The sequence below is a fragment of the Cygnus atratus genome, chromosome 8 (genome assembly GCF_013377495.2).
Source record: "Cygnus atratus isolate AKBS03 ecotype Queensland, Australia chromosome 8, CAtr_DNAZoo_HiC_assembly, whole genome shotgun sequence".
Taxonomy (NCBI): domain Eukaryota; kingdom Metazoa; phylum Chordata; class Aves; order Anseriformes; family Anatidae; genus Cygnus; species Cygnus atratus.
This window is the reverse complement of record NC_066369.1, coordinates 17,704,885-17,729,957: the sequence shown is the minus strand read 5'-3', so window position 1 is coordinate 17,729,957 and position 25,073 is coordinate 17,704,885. Positions and strand designations below refer to the sequence as shown.

At 47.2% G+C, this 25,073-nt stretch overlaps 1 protein-coding gene and 1 long non-coding RNA gene across 6 annotated transcripts in view; both read right to left on the bottom strand.

Moving 5' to 3' along the window:
- The window catches only part of DDAH1 (dimethylarginine dimethylaminohydrolase 1), a 92,014-nt gene that overhangs the window by 15,852 nt on the left and 51,089 nt on the right, over positions 1 to 25,073 (bottom strand). For both annotated transcript variants that reach the window (XM_035537200.2, XM_035537199.2), the window contains exons 2-4: positions 2,148 to 2,247; positions 913 to 986; positions 206 to 325 (exon numbers count right to left, since the gene is read on the bottom strand). In XM_035537200.2, coding sequence (XP_035393093.1) covers positions 206 to 325; positions 913 to 986; positions 2,148 to 2,238 — 285 coding nt within the window. In that variant the 5' untranslated portion in view covers positions 2,239 to 2,247. The remainder of the gene's footprint in view (positions 1 to 205; positions 326 to 912; positions 987 to 2,147; positions 2,248 to 25,073) is intronic.
- Positions 4,845 to 24,341, bottom strand: LOC118243291 (uncharacterized). Of its 4 annotated transcripts, none has more exons than XR_007708588.1 (4): positions 18,813 to 24,341; positions 18,037 to 18,321; positions 17,888 to 17,955; positions 4,845 to 6,188 (listed from the first exon to the last, which is right to left on the bottom strand). It is a non-coding gene; the product is annotated as an uncharacterized LOC118243291 (long non-coding RNA). The 4 variants fall into 4 exon arrangements; XR_007708589.1 differs by having other exon boundaries at positions 18,181 to 18,321; XR_004777245.2 differs by lacking the exons at positions 17,888 to 17,955; positions 18,037 to 18,321; positions 18,813 to 24,341 and adding exons at positions 7,661 to 7,768; positions 7,890 to 9,654.

The following is a 25,073-nucleotide window of genomic DNA, read 5'->3' as shown; positions in this document are numbered from 1 at the left end:
TAATAACCTGTGTATTCCATTTTATAAATTAATGTAGATAGCTTAAGCTAAATTAATGTCACTGTTCTCTTACCTGATATAAACATGTACTGATTTCCTATTTCACTGATCTATATCTATTTTAAAATTCCAGCAACCTTGAGCAGTGATTAAAAACAAACAAACCAAGTCTGCTGGTTAAAGAAAATTTTCTTACGTGCTTTACCTTGAGGGCTTTCTGTGCAGCTTCACTTGATCCAATAGCAATCAGGTTTGGTCCAGCCATGCTGCAAAAACTCTTCAGGTGCAAAGAATCATGAACAGGGACTGTGGAGACAGCATAATCCTGTATGGGATCAAAGAATGGTTGCTATAATTATTTTTAATTTGTCCTGTTTCCATAATTATATTGAGACATTCCATAATTAATTGTACTCTCTGCAAATTAACAATAGCAACATATCCCAGGGCACATTGTCAACTGTTTAAGTACAACATACCCCTCTGGACCAGCGTGTCTTATGCACTGGAGTAAAATCCAGAACATGCTTCATAATACTATTGTTGCAACTGTAAAGCAATGCATTAGAATGCGTAATTAAACAGTATGTACATAAAAACTCTCCAGGGACGAGCATTAAGAACACGGTGCTGATACATGAGAACATTAAGAACATGTCAATATGCTCTCAGATAATAACAGCTTCCCACTCTCCAAATTACTTTTATGCAGTGATCCCACACTTCAGAGCTAACTTCATCATCTCTCTCTTTAAAGGACATTCAAACCTTTTCATTAACTTCTGCATTTTTTAAAAAGAAATTCTAAACAAAGCACTTAAGAGTATGACAAGTGTCTTGCCCAGTATAATTTTTCAACTGATCCAGCGGATGATAGTTTGTATTTCCTGTGGCATGAATGAATTTACAAACCTTAAACGTGTCAGCCAGAATTTCTGCACCACGTTGATTTGTCCGCTTGGAAAGACCCACAAAAAATTCTCTGCCTGGAATGAAAAAATGAAGGACAAAACAATTACAGTTTTTTTTGTTAAGCTGAAAAAAAAAATCACATCAGCTCTTCTGTCAAACAAGCAGATTTCAAAACCAGGCCAACTTTAGAGACATTTTGAGGCAATCTTTAATATAAGTTCCTATCTTTCTCTTCTTAACTTGAATAGTAAAACTGAAAATTCAGCTTAAACGTATGCAACCTGCAATCGTGAGCTGATAATTTAAAGCAATTATCTTTTTCCAGAAGATGTGTTTTGCTAGAAGCATAAATAGCTTCCTCTCCTAAAGCCCTGCAATGGTCATTGACTCAGGAAAGAGAGCAGCTGGGCTGGATTAGTACAGTGCTGATTGACCATTTCCCCCTCCCTTTGAGATTTCCTCTGGTCTCAAGGCAGCTCTGCAGATGCTGGCACCCTCAAGCTCCAGAGGAAATCAATCGGTGCTGGATCTGCACTGCATTAGAAAGGCCTTCCTTCTTGGCCTGCCTCTTCTGAGACCCTTCCTTCCCCTCTCTGAGCTAAGGCAAGCAGCCAGTCTGCTGTGATGCTGATCAAAATGAACAGGCTCATTCAGCGCAGGTGGGGAGCAAGCGTACACGCAGCTGATGTGAGAAAATGCCTAATGGGCTTAATGACACAAAAAACACTGTCAGGATCTTCATCCTTGAAGTCAACCATGCATATAAGTTGTCTAGCACATGACATCTGGCAGGCAACTCCGCCACTTTCTGCATAAACTAAAATGCACTTTTTGCATTTGATTCGTTGAACCAGTGACAATTGTCTGCATCAAGCTCTCACAATTCCTGAAAATGAGTCTGTGTGAGCATAGCTGCTTGTAATAAGAAATATGAAACAACTGCAGGCAGCTGACTATTGAAAGCATTTTTCTTATTGGCATTTTACAAGCTAAAATAAGATTTGTATGCACAGTACTGCTCTTTGTACTGTGTGTACTGCTACTTCATTTACTCAGACATTAGGCAGGACATTGAGGGTTGCACTGAAAATTAATCTCTCAGCTACCTGTGTGTCATTTAGCAAACAACTGATTTAACAAGCCACGTGAACAACATTTTGTTATGCAGACAACAGATAACATGCTGTCTTCTAGGCAGCTGGAATATTTAAACAGCAAATTTACTACCACTGTACCTGTAAATAAGACGTCTCCGCCATCCAAGGTCGCGTTTTCATCGACCATCTCTACTATATTGAGGTTAAGACTTTCTAGTACTCTCTTCATGGCTTCAACCTGTGTAAGAAAAAGGTGTTTAGATCAGACTTTGTCTGTATCACTAAAAAACTTAAAAAAAAAACAAAACAAAACCACAAAAAACAAACACAACTCAAACCCTACCTGAAATGCGTATCTTTAATAAAAATCAAAGCTCTTTAACACACCAAGAGCAAGATGGACAGCAGAGCCCCTTGTGTCCTTGTGTCAACCTCCCTTCAGTCAGAGAAAAAGACTGAAATCATTAAGTGTCCATTTTCTCTATAGTTTTCCAGCTTTCCTGAGAACTAGTTCCCTCTGCATTTCTAAGCTACCACACTAGAGAACTGCAAGACCTGTCATTTCGGTGTGCCTCTGTGCATCTCTCATTTCTGCCTGTTGTCCATGCGGCTGCTCGCTGCGAGGCCGTGTGCGTGGCAGGAAACCCAGGGCTGCCCCAGCCCTTTTCCCACTGACTGGTGTCCGTAACAGAACCGGGGAGTTCAGCTTTCCCGTGTTTCTTCTGTCCCATGAGGGCTGCTAAGGATGCTGCGTGCAGAAGCTGCTCCCACAGTGTCATGTCTTTGGCCACCCGTAAGAGGGGTTAACGCGCATTATGTTCAAGCACCGTTGTCTTGGTGCCCTGTAATCCAAAAGAAGCGCCCACACACAACCAACAGCTCACCAAAGCTTATGACTACACCTGGCAAAATATCAACGTGAATATTGCCTCATCCACAGGAACGTGCAAACTCGGGTCCCGCACAGCAGCACCTCCGTGCTCAGCGAAACCTCCTCGCTGTGGTTAACCAGCGCATTAACATGTGGAAGATGCAGCGAGGGCCTGTTAGACAGCGCTGATTTTTGGATGTCCTTTACCTTTTTAACACGATACATTAAGCATTTCTAGACGAAACACGGGAAGCTAAAATAGGTGACACAGTAGCTGTCCTGCAGCACCATGCACCAACAGTGGCAATGCTGGCAGCACTGCGACTTGGGCGCCCCAGCCACGCCTGTCACAGCCGGGAAAGCAGTCTCAGAGCAATTGCAGCACGTTGCACGGCTGTCGGGCCTTCGTAAGAGCAGTGCTGACTTCAGGGAATAAGGGAAGGGGCAGCCACAGTCCACCTAAGCCCACTTTTGTTGCTCATTTTCCATGACTCAGACATGTGGCACCTGTGTCGCCCCACCAGCCCCGAAGCGCAGGCAGAGCAGGCTGGTCTGCAGGGACTGCCAGGCAGCTGACGTAGGGACGTACGGGATGCACCGGGGTCGGCATCTTACCAAAGATCTGATGTGCTCTTTGCAGGTACCTCTTCCTCTAGCCCATTCGCACTGTCCAGTCACTTTACAGACAAAGCACAAGCACACTGCTGAAGCACGAGGCTCGGTTTGAGGCTGAGTGGGATGAAGGCAGGTCTCTGCGCCACCTGCGGCACGCTCACAGGTTAAACGGCAACACAGAGCTGCACCCAGGAGCTTCCCCAGAGCGAGGGACTTGTCCTCCCTGCTTTGTCACGCAGTCTGGAGCGAGCCTGAGGCACATCCTTTACAGCTACTAATGTTTCTTTTTGATCCTGTCTTTCACTTGATGCTAGAATGACTTCATCTTTGCACTGGAGTCTCCAGGCATAGCAGCAAGCTTCACCTTTCTTGGTCCTGCTGCTCCATCTCCAGTGATCTTTAAAATTAGGTTTAAGAGGAGGACTAGACCCATGTGGTATTTTAAAAACCAATGGGAAGCAGCTGAGTTACAATTGGAAAACTGTCTGTTGTACAAAACCTGCAACCTTTCTTAACATCCGTGTGCTCTCTGATACCAAGATTTCTTTTGCCTGTGAAGCCCAGCTGTGTGTACCATGCTGGTGCTTATGAACCGTAAGACCCCCAAAGAAGAAAGGATAATACAGGGGAGAATACAGTTGTGCCATGCTACAGGAAGGCTCCCAGGCCAAGAGCACGCAAACTGACTGCGTTGTGCCAGAGCAAAGCGGACCAGCCAACTGAAGGCTGGGCACGAGGATACCCTCGCACACAACTAGGCCGGGCATTAAGGAGCACAGACCTGCCCTACCTCCCTTCTGCAGGGAGAGCCAAAAGCAGAAGTTCCCCTTTGCCACAGAAAGGCATCTGAGAGGGGCAACGTCTGTGCAATCTACAGGGAGGGGGAACAGGGAGGACCTGGATGAGCCTTGGTGCAAGGCAGGCTGGCAGAAAGCTCGTGTCCATTGTTTTGACACATTTAATGGTCAGAAGGAGACAGATTAACGAGGAGAGCAAAGCAGCACACGTCTTGACTAGGCAAGGGGGTACAAAAGACCCAGGGTGGGTGCATCTGAGACCAGAGCTCCACCTGGGCTCCCCCTGGCAGGTGGGAATTTGACCTGAGCACTGCAGCGATGCGAACACTTGCACTGCCCTGAGAAGCAGCCCTGACGCCAGCAGTCACCTCGCAGAGGTGAGCGGGGAGGTGGCTGCAGGCAACGAGGCCGGAGCGTGTCCACGGCTCCCCGGGGCAGGCAGCAGCACCCAGGCCCTGCGCCAGCACAGGCTCGGAGCCCTTCTGCTAGAGCACCAATTAAGCAAAGGGCCCAGCTAATGAGGACAGTGAAAGGTAAATACTGACTTCAGAGTTGTCATTTCAGCCATGTGCGTTTTAATTAGCAGGTGCTGATTACAATTTAACCACCAGGCTACGTCAGAGATGCCTCGAATTGTTTCTTTATTTAATTTGCAGGGGTTGATGCAGCTGTGGCACAGACATTAAGGAAAGTTATCACATCTGTAAGTTGTCCAAAATCACTGAAAACCAGTTTAATTTGCTCTGTGATTGTTCCAAGCCTTGCAGATACACATAAAATGCTCAAGATGTTTTTCTCCCGGGCTGTGCTCATTTTAACTTACAAAACCAAATTTAAATAAATAAAATGACTGCCATGTAAATAGCTGGATCTTTTTCCCATCATGGGTGTTTATGAATTCAAGTTTATGGTTCTCTATTTTGTGGGGTTTTTAAGCAACCAGTAGAATTTCCTACAGTTTTAATTGGAAAGTGCTGTTCACACGTCTGGTGACATATGCTAGGAATCTCATTCAATATCCGCAGCTTACATAAAATAAAAAGAAGTCTCAAGTTACTGTTGGTTTTTTATGTGAACAACACCAGGAGCTTCATTCAGTAGAAGCAGAAATGGAAGAAGGAGCACAAACTGAGACACAGAAGATCAGAGGGAAGACTTGGCATTATCAAAAAGACTATTGGGAAAAGAGGATTTGTAAATACAGGATTCTGGAAAAACAAAACCAAAAATGACCAGCCCTTCTGCTTTTGCATATAGTTGAGTTTCATGCACGGGGAGAGTGCAGACTTGCATCACCCCCACCACACTGACATCTTCAAAGCAACGCTGCAGTCCCCAGCAGGCTCTCCAATACAGCACGTTCAGTGTAAGTGCTCGCCACCAAAGACACATGACCTGCATCACTCAGCGACGGGGTTAATAGGCGGTAAAGTCCATGCAAGTTACTTGAGTCTGTATCTCCCTATTGCAAAAGGGAATCAAGAGCTTGGCTCCATCCTTGAGCCTTCGTGAAAGCGTTCCCAAATGAGGAAGGACTGTGTCACTTCTCAGTGCAGCTCCTGCGCAGAGAGAACACAAGGTGCCATCTCTAGCCGATGAGGGACAAGCGATCATTATCCTCAAGTGAAAAGTTAAAAATAGGGATGCAGGAAACTGGTTCGTACAGAGCCCTCTATCCTCCTTGTGTTTTGTTCTCCCAAAGCAACCGATCCCAGTTTTTCTGAAGCATGAAGTCTTAATGCATATTGGTGGGATTTTACAATGAATTAAAGACTAAGTCACGGAGCTAGCTTTGATTTTGAATGCATAACCACCTCTTGCTTTTTTTCCCAGGAAAGAACTGAAGAAAGGTAGACGGACAAAGTCTTCTGTAAAGCCACGTTACCCAGGAGACAGCTGTAAAATACATTAAGCGTTTAGACATGAACTGACTACAAGCGTATTCACTATGAGGAAGAATTATCTTTTTTTTTTTTTGAAATAGCCAAAAAGAAGTCACCTTCCCTCGCTTTATCTCCTTTATTTGAAAAATAAAACCCCAGGTAGTCAGAATTGTATCGCACAAAGAAAACACTCATCTGTATCGCTTAAGATTCCTGTATCGTATTATCTCAGGTCAGCTTAAGGTTTGTAACACAATATTGGGTTTTATTGTAAATGTAGCCATTAGTACATCAGATGAGTGTTAAAGCTTGTATGCTTTGTGTAGTGATATTTTTTCTAATAAGCACATTCCTGGTGTGAGACGGGATGTGTCTAATCCATAACAAAGCTGATGGAGAGACAATGGACTTCAGCCAGCTCAGTTCTGTTTCAAGGAAAGAGGACAATAACTGCGTTTGACATTTATAAGAATCTAATTTCCTCGTGCTTTACAAATGGAGCTCATTACCCGCCGGACTGCTGGTTCCACCAATTACTGTAACTGATGGGCTGGGATTTTTCCTTCTCTATATTACTATTTGATGCACTCCAAACAGAGGCTGTTTCCTTAATTATTTACTGGTATTCTGTGCGCTAACCACATTATGAGATTTATGTTATTGACAATAAGAAGGAAATGATCTTTTCGAAGGACAGTGGAAACAAGGAAATGATTTTGCAAGAGGGGCCTGAAGCCAGCATTGAGCACTCCGCTACGAACCATGGCTCATCCCAGCAAAGAGGCCAGCAGAAAAGATGCCTGGCTAACACCTGGGCTGGGTGCTGGGACTTAGGCAGCGCATCCCTGAGGCTCTGAAATGCCACTGGGTGCAGGGGCACAGCTGGATCTGGGCAGAAACTAAGCGTGGTACCAAATGAAGCGTTCCTTAATGACTGCAATTACCCGTCTGCATTTGTCTCTGAGCTCTCAGTGAAAGAGAGATGTCTGCAGATCCATTTCAAATGAAAGGATGCAAAGATTCAGAAAACAGAAGATGATCCAATGAACCAGAGATTAAATTAGGTTTCTGAAACAGCAGAGTTCAGCTTTAAGTGCTAACAGCTCGGTTCTCTGGAGACCGCAGCCCTAACAAAAAGGACTCTCAGCCCAAGAAACACTACTGCATTGTCTCCTGAAATTTTACATCCACCACCAATTTCTTCAGCACGGTAAATCACAATTATTGGATTTCAGTCTCCACTTCATTGTGCTTTAAACTGTCACTTATAGCCATGCAAAGCAAATGTCAGACTCAATATATGCAAAATTTGGGCTATGATATCTCTGAGGTGACTATTTCTGGAGCCATTAGTTCCGAATTCACGAAGTGCCACTGTCAATATATAATGCATTTTTTAGCAAGGCTCCGAGTGAGGACTATAAATAGAGAGGGACAAATCCGGGGCCAGGGAAGGGTAGACTTCAGTTTTGCAAAACCAGATACCAGTGTTGGCCTTGATCCAGATCCTTGCCTGTCTGAATCTGCTGTTTGGACACGAGGAAAGTCTGTCTCCCCCTGATGATAAGCACTGCCATTCTGGGCTTCCAGAGGCTTCAAAGAAAATAAAGAGCATTGTAATAGTTTTGTGTTTTTTTTTTTTTTTTTTTTTTTTTTTTTTTAAGAATAACCCAGTACTGGTTATTTTCTTGCTTTAAATAGGTCAGATACACACCCTAGTGCGTATTGATCTCACAAATCAGTGGGATGTGGGTTATGGCAGAGTTTCTGACTCCTGTTTCCAGCTCTGTTGACACCAGAAAAGGCCCTGGCTTTGAGACATCAGCCGGGAAGCAGTGGAAGAACAAGACGCTCCAGAGCTGCTCTTCGAAGCAGATCAAATCACAGAAGAGTTATGTGCAAGACAAGTAACATCAGCTCCGTCCCAGCAAACAGGCTCCAGCACAGCCTGGTAAGGCCGCCCTGTACCTGCCATCGCCTCCCGTGCCAGCTGAAGGACTGCAGTCTGCCTTGGCAAGTGATTCATTGCCCTTTCCACCCACGCAGGGCCTTTGTGTCTACCCCCTCCTCTTTCAGGAAGGGAAGGCGAGGTGAAGACCTGCAGCTAGCTGCTTGGCACCACGTTACGGGGTGACACGGGGTACGTGTGCCTGAGGTACCCTTACCGAACCCACCCACACTGCTCAGTTCAGAGCCCTCAGAGCACAACGTGCCCAAACCAGACCGCACATCGCTGTGTGTGGACAACACGGTGCTGCTTCAGAACACCCAGAAAACCCTTTTCAGGGCTTTCCCTTTTCAGGGGTTTTAGTGAACCCTGCCCCTTCAGTGCCCTAGCAACGTGGAGCTGTGGGGCCAGGCCTGCACGTGGGCTCCTTCCCCTCCCTCACCGGTGACCACTTCTCCTCACGCGGACAAGGCCACAGTGGGGACAAGAAGGAACACGGAGGTATTCCCAAACTATGTCCTCGAGCAGAAGATCTTGTCCATTGTTCCCAATACACAAAGCCCACCAGGTACAGGTACAGCTTTTGGCAGGGTTTGGGTAGTTCCTGATCCACAGAGTTCAGAAAGGGCCACACGGATAATTACCCCATTCATTATTGCCCACACACTGCTTATTATGGATCCAAATCCACTACTACTAAAATAGTCTCAAACTGTGTACCTAGAACTGATGTACCTGGTGCTCAATGTCCATCGCCCTTAGAGCACCCTGAGATCAGGTTAAGCACAGCATGACTAGGAATGGCCGGGGAAGAGGAAATATCCAAAGAACTGGACCATGGAAGGCACCGGGAGGGGCCAGCTCATGGAGGAGGAGCAGAAAGTAGAAGGTGGCCTCCAGGGCTTCATGTCACTGAAGTCTCCTCAGCTGTACATCAGGAGAGCTCCAGCCCGGCACATCTCAGGAGGTCCTGTGGCAACCTCCTCCTGCAGGTGCCCCAAATGCTGGGGCCACATCTGCTCGCACGCCCACACACACACAAACGCAACCTTTCACCAGTGCAGCAGGCATCATCTAATCTCATGCCCATCCTGCGGCAGAGAAACTGCAACAGGATGAACTGATAATAATAAACAAACAATAGTCTGGATATTCTATCTTCACTGATATTTTATGATTTTAAAACTTTACTAAAAATCCATTTGGGACTTGATTGTTTTACTCTGTTTTTCGTGATGCCTATAGAAATAGATTTATGTAGATGTAAAATGACCAAAAATCCTTCAAATTGCTACATAGACAAGAGATGAAACACACTGTGGAAAAACTCTACCCTCGACCACTATTATTCAACTGATCTGCAACAAATTCATTGTAGTTAGACTTATACACACAGTTAAAACACCGCTAAATGGGATGTCCTTGAAGCGTGTCATGTTTTAACAGCTAAGCAGAACTGAAGCACATGAGAACAACTCTACATAGCTCACCAGTAGTAAAGGACGCCTGGCTTTCCCCTTTCTCTTACAACACTTACCCTTTGAAATGTAGAGACACCATTTCCCACAAGACAGGAGCCAGCGATCTGCTTACTTACTAGAAAAAGGCTGAAATCTCAACCCACAGCAAGTGAAAATAATTTCAGTCGAGTGTAAATTGTTGACAGCAAAAAAAAAAGAATGCTTAAAAAGATGGAGATTTAAAGTCACTAGAAAAAAAGGCTCGCTAAGATCTACTAAGTATAAAATCAGGTTAGTGGAAAAGTTTAAGCAGCATTGCCTCAGAAAAGCAGCGAAGATTTTGCTGGATAAAGATGATGACATGAAATTTAAGTCGTACACAGGCATGCTGAGAAAGTAACGTTCTAAATACTTTCTGCTTACAATTACAAAATGATCAATTGTTAAAGGTTGGACAGAGACATATCTTCCACTCTGCCTGGACATGCACAGTGGGCCAAGAATGCACCTGGATAAGCCAAGCATTCATTATCTCCCAGACACTCAATATCCCATAATACCCACAGCGGCTGCCAGCTTCTTGTCCACTGTTGACCACACGCCATGTGCCCCATTTCACAGCTGAAAAGTATTTAAAATTCATGAAGGCTGTTGAAAGCTCGACTGTCACATTCTGCTCATTCCACAGGGTATGGGAAAACCGAGCAGAAGGGACATTTCAGCCAGGGCTATTATGGCTCTTGAATAACCAATATTCCATTAAATTGCTAATAAACCCACTTGAAGATAAGTTGATCACAATCGAACCATACAGTAGCATTCCTTTCCTTTAACGGCGAGTTGTCAGGTTTCACTCTGTACTGTACTAATGTTTCTGTGCCATTTGTTCATGACTTGACACCGAGTATTCACCATGCTTACTTTGTCCCAAGCCATCTAAATGCCCTATTCTAAAGAGGCTGAAAGATCTCTGGCAAGGATAATACTCCACTTATTTTAAGGTAGGGAACTCTTTTCAAAGGAAAATCTACACTAAAGAAGTGAAAAATAATTACGCCTCAACCAGGACAATATATATTACGTACATATAGTAACTTCTTGAATGAGGTGCTCCCAGTTTGGATGCAGTAGTAAATACTGCTGGGGCTTCCTGCAGAGGAATGGCCTCTGGGGCTCCCAAGTGCCCCGTCAGGTTTGCTCGTCTGCATTTTCATTTCAGCAACTCATCTCCTCCTCTCTTCACCGAATCTTAGTTTTAACAACCAAAATAAATATAAAAGACTTAAAAAAAAAAAAAAAAAAGAAAAAAAAAGAAAAACAACTCCAAGAGTGTTTATTTTGCATTAGAACAGATTTTGCTGAGATTCCTAACAGTTAATTGTCAAGACGTGGGCAGACTGCCTTCTGATCTTGCTGGGTGCGTGCCGTTTTGCCAAGAGGACTCCAAATTTTGTAACTTCTAAAAGCATGTCAACCTCCTTCTCAGAAGAGGGTTTAGAAGTTTCCCTTTATACTAGCTAATGTTACCCTGCTGAGAGGTGGCTCCCACCCAGCTCTGTCCCAGCAGGGCCCTGGAGCAGTTGTTCCCAGCCAGATCCAAATCCTCTTCCCGCCACCCGGACGAGGCAGGCACCGAGCACTCCGAGGACTTCAGCTGCACGAATGGCAGAGGATCTTCAGAAAGATCTGGCCCTACCTCACCTGTCTGGTGGGGAGCCACAGAGAAGACCCAGTGGTCACTGGCAGGTCCGCGTGCTGCGGATGGCAGCGAGGAGAAGCAGAGTCCCCTGGAGCCAGCCCAGGAGGAGCAATGACCATCGCCCCAGGCAAAGAGAATATTTTTGCTCGCATTAAATTCACTCAATAACTGACCTTTCACTGAGAAACATCCGGTTGCTCCCTTGTTATTTTATAACGAGGGCCCCACGGGCAGAGGTTATACTAACCCAGTGTTTTTCCCCCTCTAATAATAGGTTTCATTCATACTTTTACTGAAGTTGACTTGACGGTCTTATTTTAGCTGCGCTAACACATCCTGCAAGAGTGCCCTGAAGTGTGTAGACAGATAACCACAATAACAGCAGAAAATGTGAGTTCTGACCATTTTCCTTCCCCAGATAGTTCCAGGAAGGTTCTGCTGCCTGAGAAGTGTCATCCAAGAAGGAATACAGAAATTTGCTGAAACACGTAAAACGGAATTAAATCCTCAAAGACATAACAACAGTCAGAGTAGTCAAAAATCGATGTACCTCGGTACCAGTAAGTAAACTAGAAGTGATCCGCTGAACAAATGGGCCATCACAGCGCTAGCTGTGACACTTCAACCTGAAAATAACCTGAAGTGGTCTAATACAACGCTGACAGGTTTTAACAAATGCTTAGGCTCTAGAAGAAAATCCGCAGCAAGCGTAAGTAACTGCCCATCTCTGGCTACAACGCATTCAGCTCAACCCGACCGAGGCGGAGGAAGAGCCCGGCTCACACGAGCTGCTTTTACAGGCTGCCAGCAACAAGAGGAGACGAGAATAGAGCAGTGAGCACAGAAGCAAAGAGCACGCGAGGAAACACAGCGGTTGGTGCGTTCTCTCCCCAACTGCACGCACTTACGAGGTAGGAAGCCGTGCATACACACACCCCCTTCCCCGCAAGCCTGCCGGGTGCTGCCTGGCAGGCTGACAGCAGTGTGGGAAGAGCCCGGGGCTCCCCGAGTTGCCGTTGGTGCTCCCCACAGGCACGGTGCTGCCCTGGGCTGCCCCACAGGCACTGCTCCGCACCTCCGCGAGGGGGGCATCGCGCTAAGGGCCCCCTCTGGCCACCTGCAGGGCCGAGCTGTACAGCTCGCGGGCAGGGGCTGGTTTAAAAGCACCAACACCCGCAGGCAGACTGCATCATTTTGTAACAAAGGCTACGTGAAGGTTACACGCACAAGACAGGGGTCACACCTCCAAACCAGCGCGCTTACGCCGTGCCCCCGGCCTTCCTGAGGCCTTTGCTCGGGAAGGCTGTGGGCACAGAGCCGCACCACGGGACGCTCACGGCAGCAGCTGATTGTAAGCCCGAGTCATTCCGGTTTCAAGTCTCAGAGGATGACGCTGCCCGGACCCCTGCCAGCACCACCAGCGTAAGCCCACGCGGATCTGCCAGGGGTGGGAACTGGGACGGTCAGACCTGAACGTGGGACACAAACCCTGGGCAGGTGGCAGGGGGGAACCCTGACCCCAGCGAGGTCAGAACCCCCTTCAAGCTGTCCTTAATATTTTGTACAATCACTGCAGGAACGCAAATATCAGCATTCCTATAAGGAAGCCACTTTCCAGGCACTAACAGGTGCTCCCTTCCCCACCAAGCAAGACCATATTCTTTTAATGGTGCTAAATGCCACGTTCTCCTAGAAAGAACAGCGAAATGGGGGAGGGGGCTGTTGTGGTTTTGATGGGAATAATTTCTTTGACATGCCTGCAACTGGATTACTGCTGCACTGCGCTGCTGTATGGACTTGGCTTTGTACAAATATAAAATGCAAATGGATTTTAAATGCAGGGAAACCACCACACCTCGTGCTCCTTTAGAAAGAGATGTGCTTTGCAAAGCTGTCTCCCTTCACATACTTAACAATTCCATTCATCGTGCACTTTGCAGGAGATGCAGCTCCCTAGACATCCTACCACTTTGTCTTGCAGTTACTTCGGGAGGGGAAATCTCTCTGTGCAGGCTTTTAAATGCACATTAGAAATCAGGGTTTAAGCTAAGGTATTATTTAATAAGTGCTACTTTGAAGGAGGAGCAGATCTAGAAAGAACTACTCATAGCCAGATTGTACAGGGCTAATTAAATTTGATGACCCACATTTCCTTATTACACCCCCTGTACCTGAGGCAGCACGTGCCCACGTTTCACAGCATCCAAACCTCCTTTTTTGCTGAGTGACCAGGATATTCCCAAATGTTTGGGTGCCAGCACATCTCAGCCCTGTCCTCCAACCACCTCAGCCCCCCGACACGTCCCCTGCTCGGGGCTATGACTGTGCCACGAGCTTGGCTCGAGCCCACCGCTGCATGAAGACCTGAGACAGGAACAGCCCCCGTCCAGGCTCGGGTGCAAGGGGGAGCACATCTGCTGGAGTAACAGCCAGGAGGTGATGATGCAGCAGACTGCCTGATGGCTTTTCCTTTCCCCACGCAGCACTACATAAACTCGCCGCTGGTTAGAAATAAAGGGAAAGGCTGAAATTTATAAAATCATAACAAAATGGAAACGATTACCTCACCAGCTGTTATCAAAACCGCCTGAGGTGCGGCAGTAACCCAACAGCTTGTAACTGCAGCACGCCCAGACAACGGCGATGCCAGAGCCCACACATACCTGCAGGACCTGGAGCAAACAAAAAGCAAGCTTCGTGCTGGAGCAGGGTCATTCACAAGAGTTAAATGAAAACCATTTCATGTGCTCATGTGTCATGGAGGAGCTGAAGAGCATGTTTCCTCAGTGGGTATTTCTGGTTTCAGCCACGGGGCTGGGAGCAGCTGCTGTCCCAGGGGAGAATATCACTGCTGCGTTGGGCAGCTAAGCCCATCAAGAACCGCAGCCCTGGATGCACACATGGCCCGGATTGGGAGGAGGGAAATAGTGCCTGCATCACAGGGCAGGCATTTGGGAATTGCTGGGATCGCCTGGCCTAACAATGATTGTGCGTGACTGCTACATCAAGCCCTTAGTGCACCTCCTGCCAGAGAAAATGAAGATGCCCCAACACTTGCTCATTACATACCACCAAGAAGCTAAACTGCTCGAGAGTTCCTCATTCACTTCTCACCATCACCGGGTTACTTTCAGGAAGAACCAGAGGAGCATGTGTGACATGGCATATGTTTTAGCTTCCACAGTACAAGGGGCTTCTGCTGCTGGTGAATCTCCACATCACACATGCTTACAGATACACAGGTGAAGCAGTAAAGTGGAAACTTAGATAACAACAGCTATATAATTTGTAGATGTTAGCAAGTGTTTTTAAAACTTGTCTCCATCTACTGCTGAATGCTTTTGATGTCCTGCGAGCAGTAAGTGCTTGAAGAGAAAGGTAGGAAGCCTGTTTTCCTACCCATTTTGGTTGGTGATGAGTTTTAAGTGTAGTTACACAACAGCAGAGAGAAAAAGCTGCAGAAACGCATACAGTCTGGAGGGTCAGAGCAGGAAGAATACGATCTTCTCTTTGGCTTATTTATCTTGAGCTTCAGCAGATTAACAGGTTAAAAAGAAAGTGAAGGCATCAAGCACGTCTGCAACATGCTGGAATGCACCACATCTTTTCAATACTCACTTCAGCTGGGGGGGGAAAACACAGCTTCTCCTCCAGAGACCACTCATCACAGTGACCAGGAAGATGGTGTTCCTGACAAACCTAACGCACAGTTAGCGGATATTAGTTTATAAAGCCTGTTATTTTGTTCCAAATATGGGTAATACTCCATGCTCTTCCAGTTACATAGAAAGTGATGAAGGTAAAATCCACTGAACAAGTGACAGATTTCATAGACAAGATGTCTCTAATAAGAGAAAGCAGCTACACAATGAGTAATGTTTGCAAGCATGATTTTCTCAAAGCTGAAATAGTCGTAAGACAAATCATTAAGCAGCAAATCCGCATGCTAGAAATAAGCATGCTCAGGAGCAGTTTTATGAAAATGTCACTAAACGTCCAGAAAGCCTGCACGCACATGTGAGAAAGAGCACCATGCAAGATTAAGAAGCAAACATAATGCATATTTATAGCCAGCGTAGAGGAAAAATTAAAGTCAGTTAAAAAAGCCAAAACAATTGTAAGAAATAAGTTACAGTGCAATATATCAGGAATTACGGGAACTTATGAAAGCAAAAGGCCTGGTGAAAGCTTCTGGACAGCAGAATCAAGATTCAGAACATTTTTTCAGCTTTGCTTCTCTATCTGAGGAACAACAGGAACAGCAACAGTGGTGCCGATTCATTACTAGCTGGAAAGGTGAATTTTTCAATATTCACACACAGATAGAGCATTAAATAAATATTTTTGCTCTGTGTTTCGGAAAAAGTCAGTTAAATATTCAGATTGCTTCATGGAGAGTCACTTTTGATCCAGCTGTAACCCAGGAGGACATTAAATAGCAGATATTAAAAGTCATTTTTAAAACAGCAGGTCAGGGTGATCTCTGTCTGAAGAGGAGTTGCGCAGTGTTCACGGCCTAATGGTGATGCCAGAACAAACTGCAAAGTGACTGACAGGGGAGTAACAGGGAATTGCAGGAGGTTAAAATAATTGATACCAATCAGCATGTGTTCACATAAAAATCAATCCTGCCTAGTCTGGTACAGTTTTAGGTGAGAGGATAACTCCAGTCCATAGGAATGACGGTGCTGAATGTCAGGTTGAGATGCCTAAGACTGGGTGCAGCCGTAGGTATACAAATAAAGTTTTTTCATATTAGTCTCAAGATGTCATGCTAATGGAAATCCTTGCAGAACAGGTGTGTTTCAGAAGGAAGCCCACTGGTGAGTGGTTACACAAGTAGCACACGAGGAGCAGCAAGCCAGCACTGCTCAGAGCACAGGAGCACAAAGCAACACACAAACCAGGCCACAAGCAGGGAGGTGGCAGCAGGTAGGGACAGCCCACGCATGCAGCCCTGCGGCACCTCAGGCCAGCAGCTGGGGTCATCTTCAATCTGCAACTTAAGCCATGGCAGAGGATCATCACCTGTATGGGGCCTCTCGCCACGACCCCAGGACTGAGGGGCCTTTGGGCAGACAGGCAGGGGCACCCCCAGGAGCAGCAGAACCCAGCCAGCCCAGTGCCCACGGTGCCACCGCCGCTGCCCAGGGCCGCGTCCCTGCACTGGGAGTGGCAGCAGCCAGCACCAAGGGCTGGGGGGGAGGGCGCCATTTCAGAAGCCTCAGACAAAGCAGGGTTGTCAGAGCTCAGTCTATTTTGCTGACTGGAGTAGATTAAAAGAGGGCTTCAGCGGTGTTCACAAAGACCTACACAAGGAAGTGTTTAAAAGGAAGGCAATTCATCGCTCAGGTAACTTGCGGCAGGCTGCCCGGTCTGGGAGAAAATGCTGGACAAGAGGCTGGAGCCAGAAGCCCACCGTGTGCCTGCACAGTGACAAGCCATGATGGGCAGACTGACTGGGCACCATCTCCTCCCCGCTCAGTGAGGGGGAGGAAGGTGCCGAGCAAGGCAGGCGCTCCTTTCAGACTGCTGCCAGTGCCCAGGAGGTAACTGAGGAACAGATGAGTCCAAATGTCTCAACTAAGGAACTTTTTTCTTTCACAGTTTTTTAATCACTGCCCCACATCCACACACAGACAGAAGCGTGCTCACAGAAACAGATGATGTGCTAGGCTGTGCTACCAAGCAGATCAATCTTCTCTTTGTGGGTAGTAAAAGGCCTCCTTGAGGTTATTTTGGATGGGTGAGGTGGTTGCAGGTACCTGACAGCACCTCTTACTTGGCACTTCTGCTGGCAAGCAGGGATGTTACAGGGCCTGGCCTGCCATCAAACCGCCCCGTGCCCGCAGCAGGCCCTGGGCAAGCGGGGAGGAGCAGCACCAAGAGGGAGCTCGCCTGGGAGGGGCAGGGGGCAAGGCAGCCCGGGAAGCACTGACGTCTTGTCTTTCCATTACTGAAAATTACACTTCGTGAAATAGCATTAGATCATTTTAAGAGGTTTATATAAGGACACTGAAAAACAAGTCATTTTGCAATTTTTTTTTTTTTAAATATCTCCCTCCTCTCTTTCCATTTCCACTCTGCATCAAGTTGTGAAAACTCAGCATGCAGTAAGCCTCGCGTTCCCAGACAGAGGGGACCAACCCCAGCCCAAGTTACATCTTCCAGCTGTTCCCAGCTCCTTCTCTTCTCTCCCTCAGACAGGCTCATAGCAGTGCCTTAATTACTTGTTTAGGAAGGATGTGACATGTTCCAATTTAATACATTCAGCCCTTCTTAGAGCAAATGTAGAATTAAGCCTCAGTATGCACTTGACAGATCTCTTAGCAACTGGAGTGCAATCGGCCAACAATGGATGATTCACAGTTTTAGCAAGAGTGTGCAGAACTGCCTGCCAAAAGTCTGAATAAACGCACATTGCTAGACACTATGGTAAAATGTACCCTGATCTCTTTTAAACTATTATATCATAGAGGAAAGTTAAACTGCATGCATTCCAGCAGCTTGTCGGAGTCTGGAAATACAATTGAACTGTAACATCTTGATTTTATGACAACCAATACTTCTCGGGGGTTATTTCTGCTTAATTGGAATAATGGTACCTTTCAAAGAGAACCGCTAAAATCCATCAGTGTGTGAACAGGGAGCTGCTATTTCCGTTCCTGTTGTTCTAAAACGGGAAGAGAAACAACCCCCGTTAGTGTCCTCCAGGTTCTTATCCAGAATCTCGCCGATTAAGAGACGGGCTTACCCTCATGCCTGCTGCTGCAGACCCAGCATTGCCTCGCATATTCAGAGACCCGTGCAACCCGCCAGCCCCACCGGAGCAGCAGGAGGTGGCACAGGGGTGCCAATGGCTGTCTCGAGGCACTGCTGCATTTGCTTTACCACTCACAAAGCATGGTCAAGGATCCAGCTCAATTCCTCGGGAGGATTGCTCCTGCGAAGAGGAGGCTCTTTGTATTTCTGCAGCCAAACTTCTGCCTTCACTGACCGGTTTTACTCCACACTTCATCTCTTGCTTTAGAAGAGTTTCCTGTATACACACCATGTGGAAATTGTAATACACAAGAACAAAGTCAAAGAAATCTTTATGAAATATTATGAAGAACAAACAACACAGGAAGAGCACTGTTGGGATCAGTCCCACACTGCAAGAGCACCAAGGCACAGAGGGTAAGTCACAGCCCCTTCCCCTCCTGCTCCAGCCACGATTAGTGAGCACAGCTTTTCCTGCCACCCACTTCGTACCAACTGAAGAGACACCCTATACAAAGAGAGGCATCTCATGGCCTCCTTTCTCCTCCACCTGTTCAGGGGGTCCCATCCTCCAGCCCTCCCGCTCTCTGCTGCCATGGGGTAGCAGCCCAGCACCCGGTGGGGCACCAGCCCTCAGCTCAGCCCACGCACAGCAGCAGCGTGGTGCCCCCATGCCACTCAGGGAACCGCCACAACGGTCCTCACCGACCAGGCTTCAGCCCGAGACCCAGGGCAGAACCACCAGCTGCAGCACACCAGCCCACTCACCGTCTGCCTCAGCTGCCCACGGCTCTCGCTCTGCCAGCAGCAGCCGCCCTCTTCCAGGTAAAGCAGATGAGCTTGGCAAAATACGCAGCTTTCTTTGGCAGAGGAGAGCAGAGCACCCAGGCCGGCTGGCAGACTTCGCCTCTAGGAGGAGGCTGTGGTCAGGGGAAGGAATTTGAGCACAGAGCTCCCTGCTGCCTTAACACTAGGGTGGCTGCAGGCTTCTGCCTGTACAGGGCTGTCAGCCTTCAGAGCACAGCAAAGGCAGCAGGGGAGGTGCAGCAAGTGTTGGGGAGATGCATTAAGTGCAAAAGTGCCATAGCTGAGAGTTCCTGTAAGCGTACAAGGACAAAAATCAGGCAGATAAAGAGAGGAGCAGGTACAAAACAGAAGGTGCTTCTACAGTTATTTCTTTTGTAGAGAGAACGTCTCACTGAAAGTCAGTAGGACAGCACTCAATAGACAAACCAGAGCCCAGAAGTTTTTTCCATCTGCTTCCACAAGGATTACATCAAAGGGCTCAGAAGAACGCGAGCAGCAGGGCCGCAGAAGAGCCGGGGCACTGGCACTCTGGTGGGGAGCAGCAGTGCTCGATCTGCCTGCACCGCCAGCATCACCATGTACCACGGGCTAAAAAAATATCATTACATCTAGAAACAAAACATGCTAGGGGCTGATTTTGCCTCAGAGCAAGCTACCCTTTGCTGGAACGAAGGCAGATGGAAGTAATTTTTCCACCCTGAGCTGCCCCGCTGCAGCCTCGGAGCACGTTGCTGCAGTGCCCCTGCCTGGGGTGCTCTGGAAGGGGGCACGTGGCTCACAGCCTGACACGAATCCCACATCGCAGGAGGCAGGGGAGCAGGGCTGCGCGCTCCCGCTGTGACCGTACAAGGGCAGCCGGTGACAGCGCCGTGAACCTGCGCCTTCCCCCAGATTTTCTGCAGCTGCTGGAGCACCGCGAAGCCAAGACCGAGTTTGGATTCTTGTGTGTTGTGATAATCAGCTGGGGTTCGGAAAATCCTTCAAAAAAAAATCCAGCGTTCTGGCAATTCTGCAAGGCTTCTGAAAAAATAACAGTTTAACATCTGGAACAAAAATACTCCGAGGAAGTCCAAGAGCAACACAGCACAGAACATTTTCCCCCCCATAGCTGTTGCCGTACAGCACTTCCTTGTCCCCGGCTCCGGGAAGCTGGAACATTCGCATCAAGATGCTGAAACGTTTCATTGGAAGTCACGCAGAAGTTGGAGAGAGAAAGAGCTATTCATACACTTGAACGTTTTTTAATTTTCTGGGTTTTGTTTGTTTTTCTTCCTGTCCCATGAATTTCCTCAGTCATTTAATGCATCTTAATCTTCATCAATATTTAACTCTGCAGCAGAAATACTGCATGCTATGTTTGCCCATTTAACTTGAGGGGGGGAGGTCTACAGGAAGAAGAAAAACAGCCAGTTCTGAAGGAAACTGCTTTTCCTTTTTCCACAAGATGTCCTGGAACAGAGTCAGGGAGAAGGATGAAAGAGAAAGGTGGGCAGCAAACACACCATGCTGTTTCAGAGCGTTTGCTAATGTCATGATTTAGCTCTGCTTTCTGCCTCTGGGGGGCCAGGTTTAAAAGCTGGTTAGATTGAGACTGGAAATGTTTCTCGGGGATGAACTCAACCAACCCTCAGCAGGCATTACCACGTAAGAGCTGTTCCCTGCAGTAATAAAAAACTGCAGCATCATTCCCAATGAACTAGTAACCTTTATAAAAGGAGTACGCAACTTATGATATAGTTCCATATTAAGGGCACACACACATCTGTACATGTATGTGATATTCTTAGTAAAAATTCACATCTTCGGTTGAAATACAACCCTTGCAATCTAAATGAAATTCCCTCACTTTCTGTATTTCCTGGAACAGGAATCTCGAGCAACAGCAGCAGACGTTCCATGATCCTAACGCCCCCTTGGAAGCTGGGCACACCCTCCAGCTCTGCCAGAGAAGGCAGGTACAACAGCTGCTCTGCACCTTGGGATCCACCAGGAAGCAAAGCTAAACCCAAAACGTTTTATTCCGTTGTATGGCACAGAGGATTTACATGGATGAACGCTGGTGCGGTGAGCTTTCCTGCAAAGGGAACTCAAACCTAGCGGAGCACGTATTGCCCCTCCACGGGAGGATTTCTAAGGAACACTGCTAACATGACAGGACAGCAGAACCAGGCCCTGCAGTATTTACATTTGTAAACGCATCCAGGCACAAGCAGCGGCACGCGGTGCCAGGAGCCGCTGCCTGCAGCACCTAGCCACCCGCTGGGGTTAAATGCTAATTGTTAAATGACAAATCAGCCTAACAAGTCTCACGTGTGGGTATACCCCAACGCGTGGGAGCGCTCAACAAAGGAGCTCTGACAGCCACCCCTGGAGTCTCAGGCTGAATACATTACACATCTGTTCTTGCTTGCAACTGAAACCTCGAGTGGAATCACCAAACACTTGAACAACGGCTTTCAAGCGCTCTTGCAGGAGTTCACGATTCCTCCCTTCACCTCTGCAGCACAGGGTTTCGCTGCCCACCACGGGCAGACGGCACAGCCCTGCCCGAAAGGGGCCAGGCACCACCACAGCCACAGCCACAGCAGGACGAGAGCCAGGACTGCTCAGAGCACACCTCAGCCCTGAGAAGGGAAATGCTGGAGAAGGACCCGTGCCCACCACTTAATTGCTCTGGCTACAGAAAATCCTACCTGATTAAGCAAAAACTGAACTTAGACAGGAAGAACTCAGACCTGAAAAAACAAGCAGCAACTTTCAGCAGGCTCCTTGCAACTCTGACCTGAGATGCCAGATGTTCAGGCAGCTTATTTGTTCATTTCAGATGTTCTCTTGATCAGAGCAAACAAGATAAACAAGCACTTCAGAAAGAGTACAGAAATGCTTTAAGTTTAGCCTGGAATGTTTTCCAGACTCCTGAGATTTGCCTCAAATTTCTGTCTCAGATTTATAGTGAAAAGATCCCCTATTCATACAAACAGAAGTAGAACCCATCAAATCCATCCTCATTTCAGGCAAAAACCGAAACAAGATAAAAAATGAATACAGGACTCGATGAGGAAACAGAAGTTGGAGCTACAACTCTGTCTGCGTGGATGCTCCTGGGGCACTCCTGTGCCACCTGGGGAATTGCACGATGCGTTTCTCCTCCAGCCCAGAGCTGACCGTCCCCAAGGACCCCAGCAGTAGTGTTTTGCAGCAGCTCTTTGGAAGTGTTTGCTGCTGAATGTCTACTGGAGAAACAGCTTAACACAGTTGTGTTACAAAGCCAAACTAAGTACATAAGGCATCTTAATTTTTCAGCGTATTTCACGGTGACTTCGCACTCCATAAAAGCTAAGCGAGTGGTCCTTAATATAACCTGGTAGATATGTCCAATCTGGACAACATTCAGCACCTTCCCAACTACAGCTGCCTAGTTTTAATTCTCCCTGAGTTTCAGGGACCTGCCCATAGCCCTGGACTAGCCGGTACCCGTCCTCCTGGCTCGGTGCCTACCGTCACTCCACAGGACCTGGGCACCCCATGGCAGCTGGGGTAAGACCAGCACCACCACCTCAGACCTAGTGTGCTGTTTCATGGATTTCCCATCTTCTGGGTTGCTGTTTGCTCACTAGGGACACAGAGCCACTGCACTGCTGACCACCCAGAAGGTTGCAAGAGCCCATCCTCTATCTGTTGTGCTGTCTATGGCAAGCCTTCTTCGAAGGAGAGGGCTGCAGAGCACAGGAAGAGGTGCAGGCAGGACGAGCTCAGCCCAGATGCTCACCTCCCCTGCCATCCAGGGCTGGAAGCCCCAGACTCCCACACAGCCTATTCTAATCCCTTACCATCCCTCTCATTTTTCACCAGTATCAAACCAGAATCTTGCTTGCTGCATTTTAATCCCACATCATCTTACCCTATCTCCTGTAACTAATTCCTCCCTTTCAGCAGTTGGCTGCCCATGGGATACTTCTGTATTTTTACTGTTGGACTATATAGAACATAATGAATCTTTAAATGGACTTGATGAGTAGTCATTCAAATCAGGCTTCATCAGCAAGACAAAACCCCAGCTGTCTTTCCTAAGGGATATAACAGAACAGTTTAAACTACCTGGAATCTAATTTTAGCGCTGCAGAACAACAGTTCGCAAAATGAATTTGAGGTAAGCAGGGAATATCTGAAACAGAAGAAAATCTTCAGAATCTTAAACGGGCATCTTTTTAATCCATGCAGCTTTTATAGAGATTCCTTCATACCAGTAGTTTCTAGCAGCCTAACAGGCTTAATGGAGCCAGTAGCAACTTTGCAACTGGTTTCACAGGGGTTGTCACTTGCACATTCAATGTATTACAGAAAAAAGGTGCAAGAGCCTTAGAAAAGCACCTCCAGGAAGCTTACTGTAGCTCCACGGAGATGGAGTAAATAAAGCATGCAGCATCAGCACATCCTCAACACGCTTCTCATCTCTTTCGGATGAAAGCAATGCTGGGAGCTTCTCTTGTTTAATCTGCAGGAGAGATTGCACTTGGCACTGAATGACTCCTCACATTGACTTCAGTGGGAATAAACTACCCTGGATCTTAGAAGAAAAAATGCACTAACAGAAAGTTAATGAGGTACAAACCAGGTTATGAATGGACCAAAGAAAAACTCTCCTAAAGCTATTTCCTGCCCTGCTGTGATCGAATGCATGCCTTTTAAGGCCTCCCCTTGTCCCCTTCCCTTCTTTGGGCAAGGCTTTATTGCACCCCAAGACTTTCCCCACTTTTCTAATCAGTTTCCATTATGTCCTTTTCCTTTAAAGTTCCCCACCATTACAGCTCCACCAGGAGCAATAATGCCAAAAACGGCAGCATAGGCTGGATACAGCTTTTAAAATTGTCTTGAAACGGAGCCAAGGTGGAATAAGTCTGCTGGACGGAGGTTAAAGCTCGGCTCCCTCCCTCCGGTGCCGGCATCTCAGCTTCCGCCCAGGCAGCTCCGCACACGACAGTGCGGAAAGTTTTAGAGCAGAGTCTAGCCCAGGTTAAGGAAAAATTCCTGACCTACAAGTTCGAAAAGTGTTGTGAACCGAAGTGCTGGGTTTGGCCCCCTTTGAACCAGACGGAGGCCCCAAGGAAGAGCAGTGCCAGACCAGCTCCAGCGGAGGAGCTCTCAAACTGCAAAGAGAGCTTCCCCATGTCCTCCTCCACTGGAGCAAGGGACATGACACAAGTTTGCTTCATTTATTCATTGCTTTTACATTCAAAACAAAGAAAACCATTGCCTCCCCCCATACACACTGCCATCATTTCTAATTAGCCATTTTGCCCATCTTCAGCTATTTCCTTCTCAGCTACATTCCCACCTCACCATTTTGCACTAATAGCTAGCAACAGGGCCAGCCTCGGAGCTGGCTGGCAATCTCATGAGACAGGCTCTCACAAGAATTTCCTGCTTCTGGTTCAGCCAGACGTACTGCAACAACAGACACTCTCGCGGTATTTTGGCACTCCCATTCCTTCTTCAGGCCAAGACCCTGGAATGCAAGTGAAAAAAACCTTAATTTTCAGAATTTTAAAATAACTTGGCTCTTCTCTCTGCTGCAGTGGGTGTCTGGGTGGCTTCCACTGAGATGAACCGAGTTGGAAGTTACAGTGCTGAAGGTATCACCAAAAAATTTGTTTCCCAGAAACCAGCTTGGTAAGACACCATCACAGTGGGACATCATGGCAGTTTAGCACAAAGACGCAAGTGTTATGGAAAGAACAAATGAATGACCCTCCCAGCACAATAAATTGTGTTTCCACGAGTCCTTGGGTATTTCCAGCAAGTGCTTTGATTGAGATGACCTAGTTGGTGAAAACTGCGTAGGAGCCTCAAGCAAGACCCAGAGATGGATGTTCCTAAGTCCTAAGAAGTGCAACCCATGAGGGACTGAAGAGCTCTTTCACCAAATTACTGTGCGAGCCTGCACTCCACTTGGACAACACCATTTCTCAGTGTGACTAATCTCACAGTAAATACTTTGGATACTTGCAGGCTGTTGCAGCCCACATCTGTACTTCAGGGAACATCTTTCTAAGCATCACTGCTGGGTCAATACAGTTCCCACTGACTGACCGGGTCATTCAAGGCTTGGGTAAAGCCTTGCTGGAAATGCAGAGTTCAGACCACATACAGATGCCCACAGCCATCTTTCCTCATGTCAGGTCTCACCTTGCAGGACAGCCTGAACATACGCCCATGCTGCTG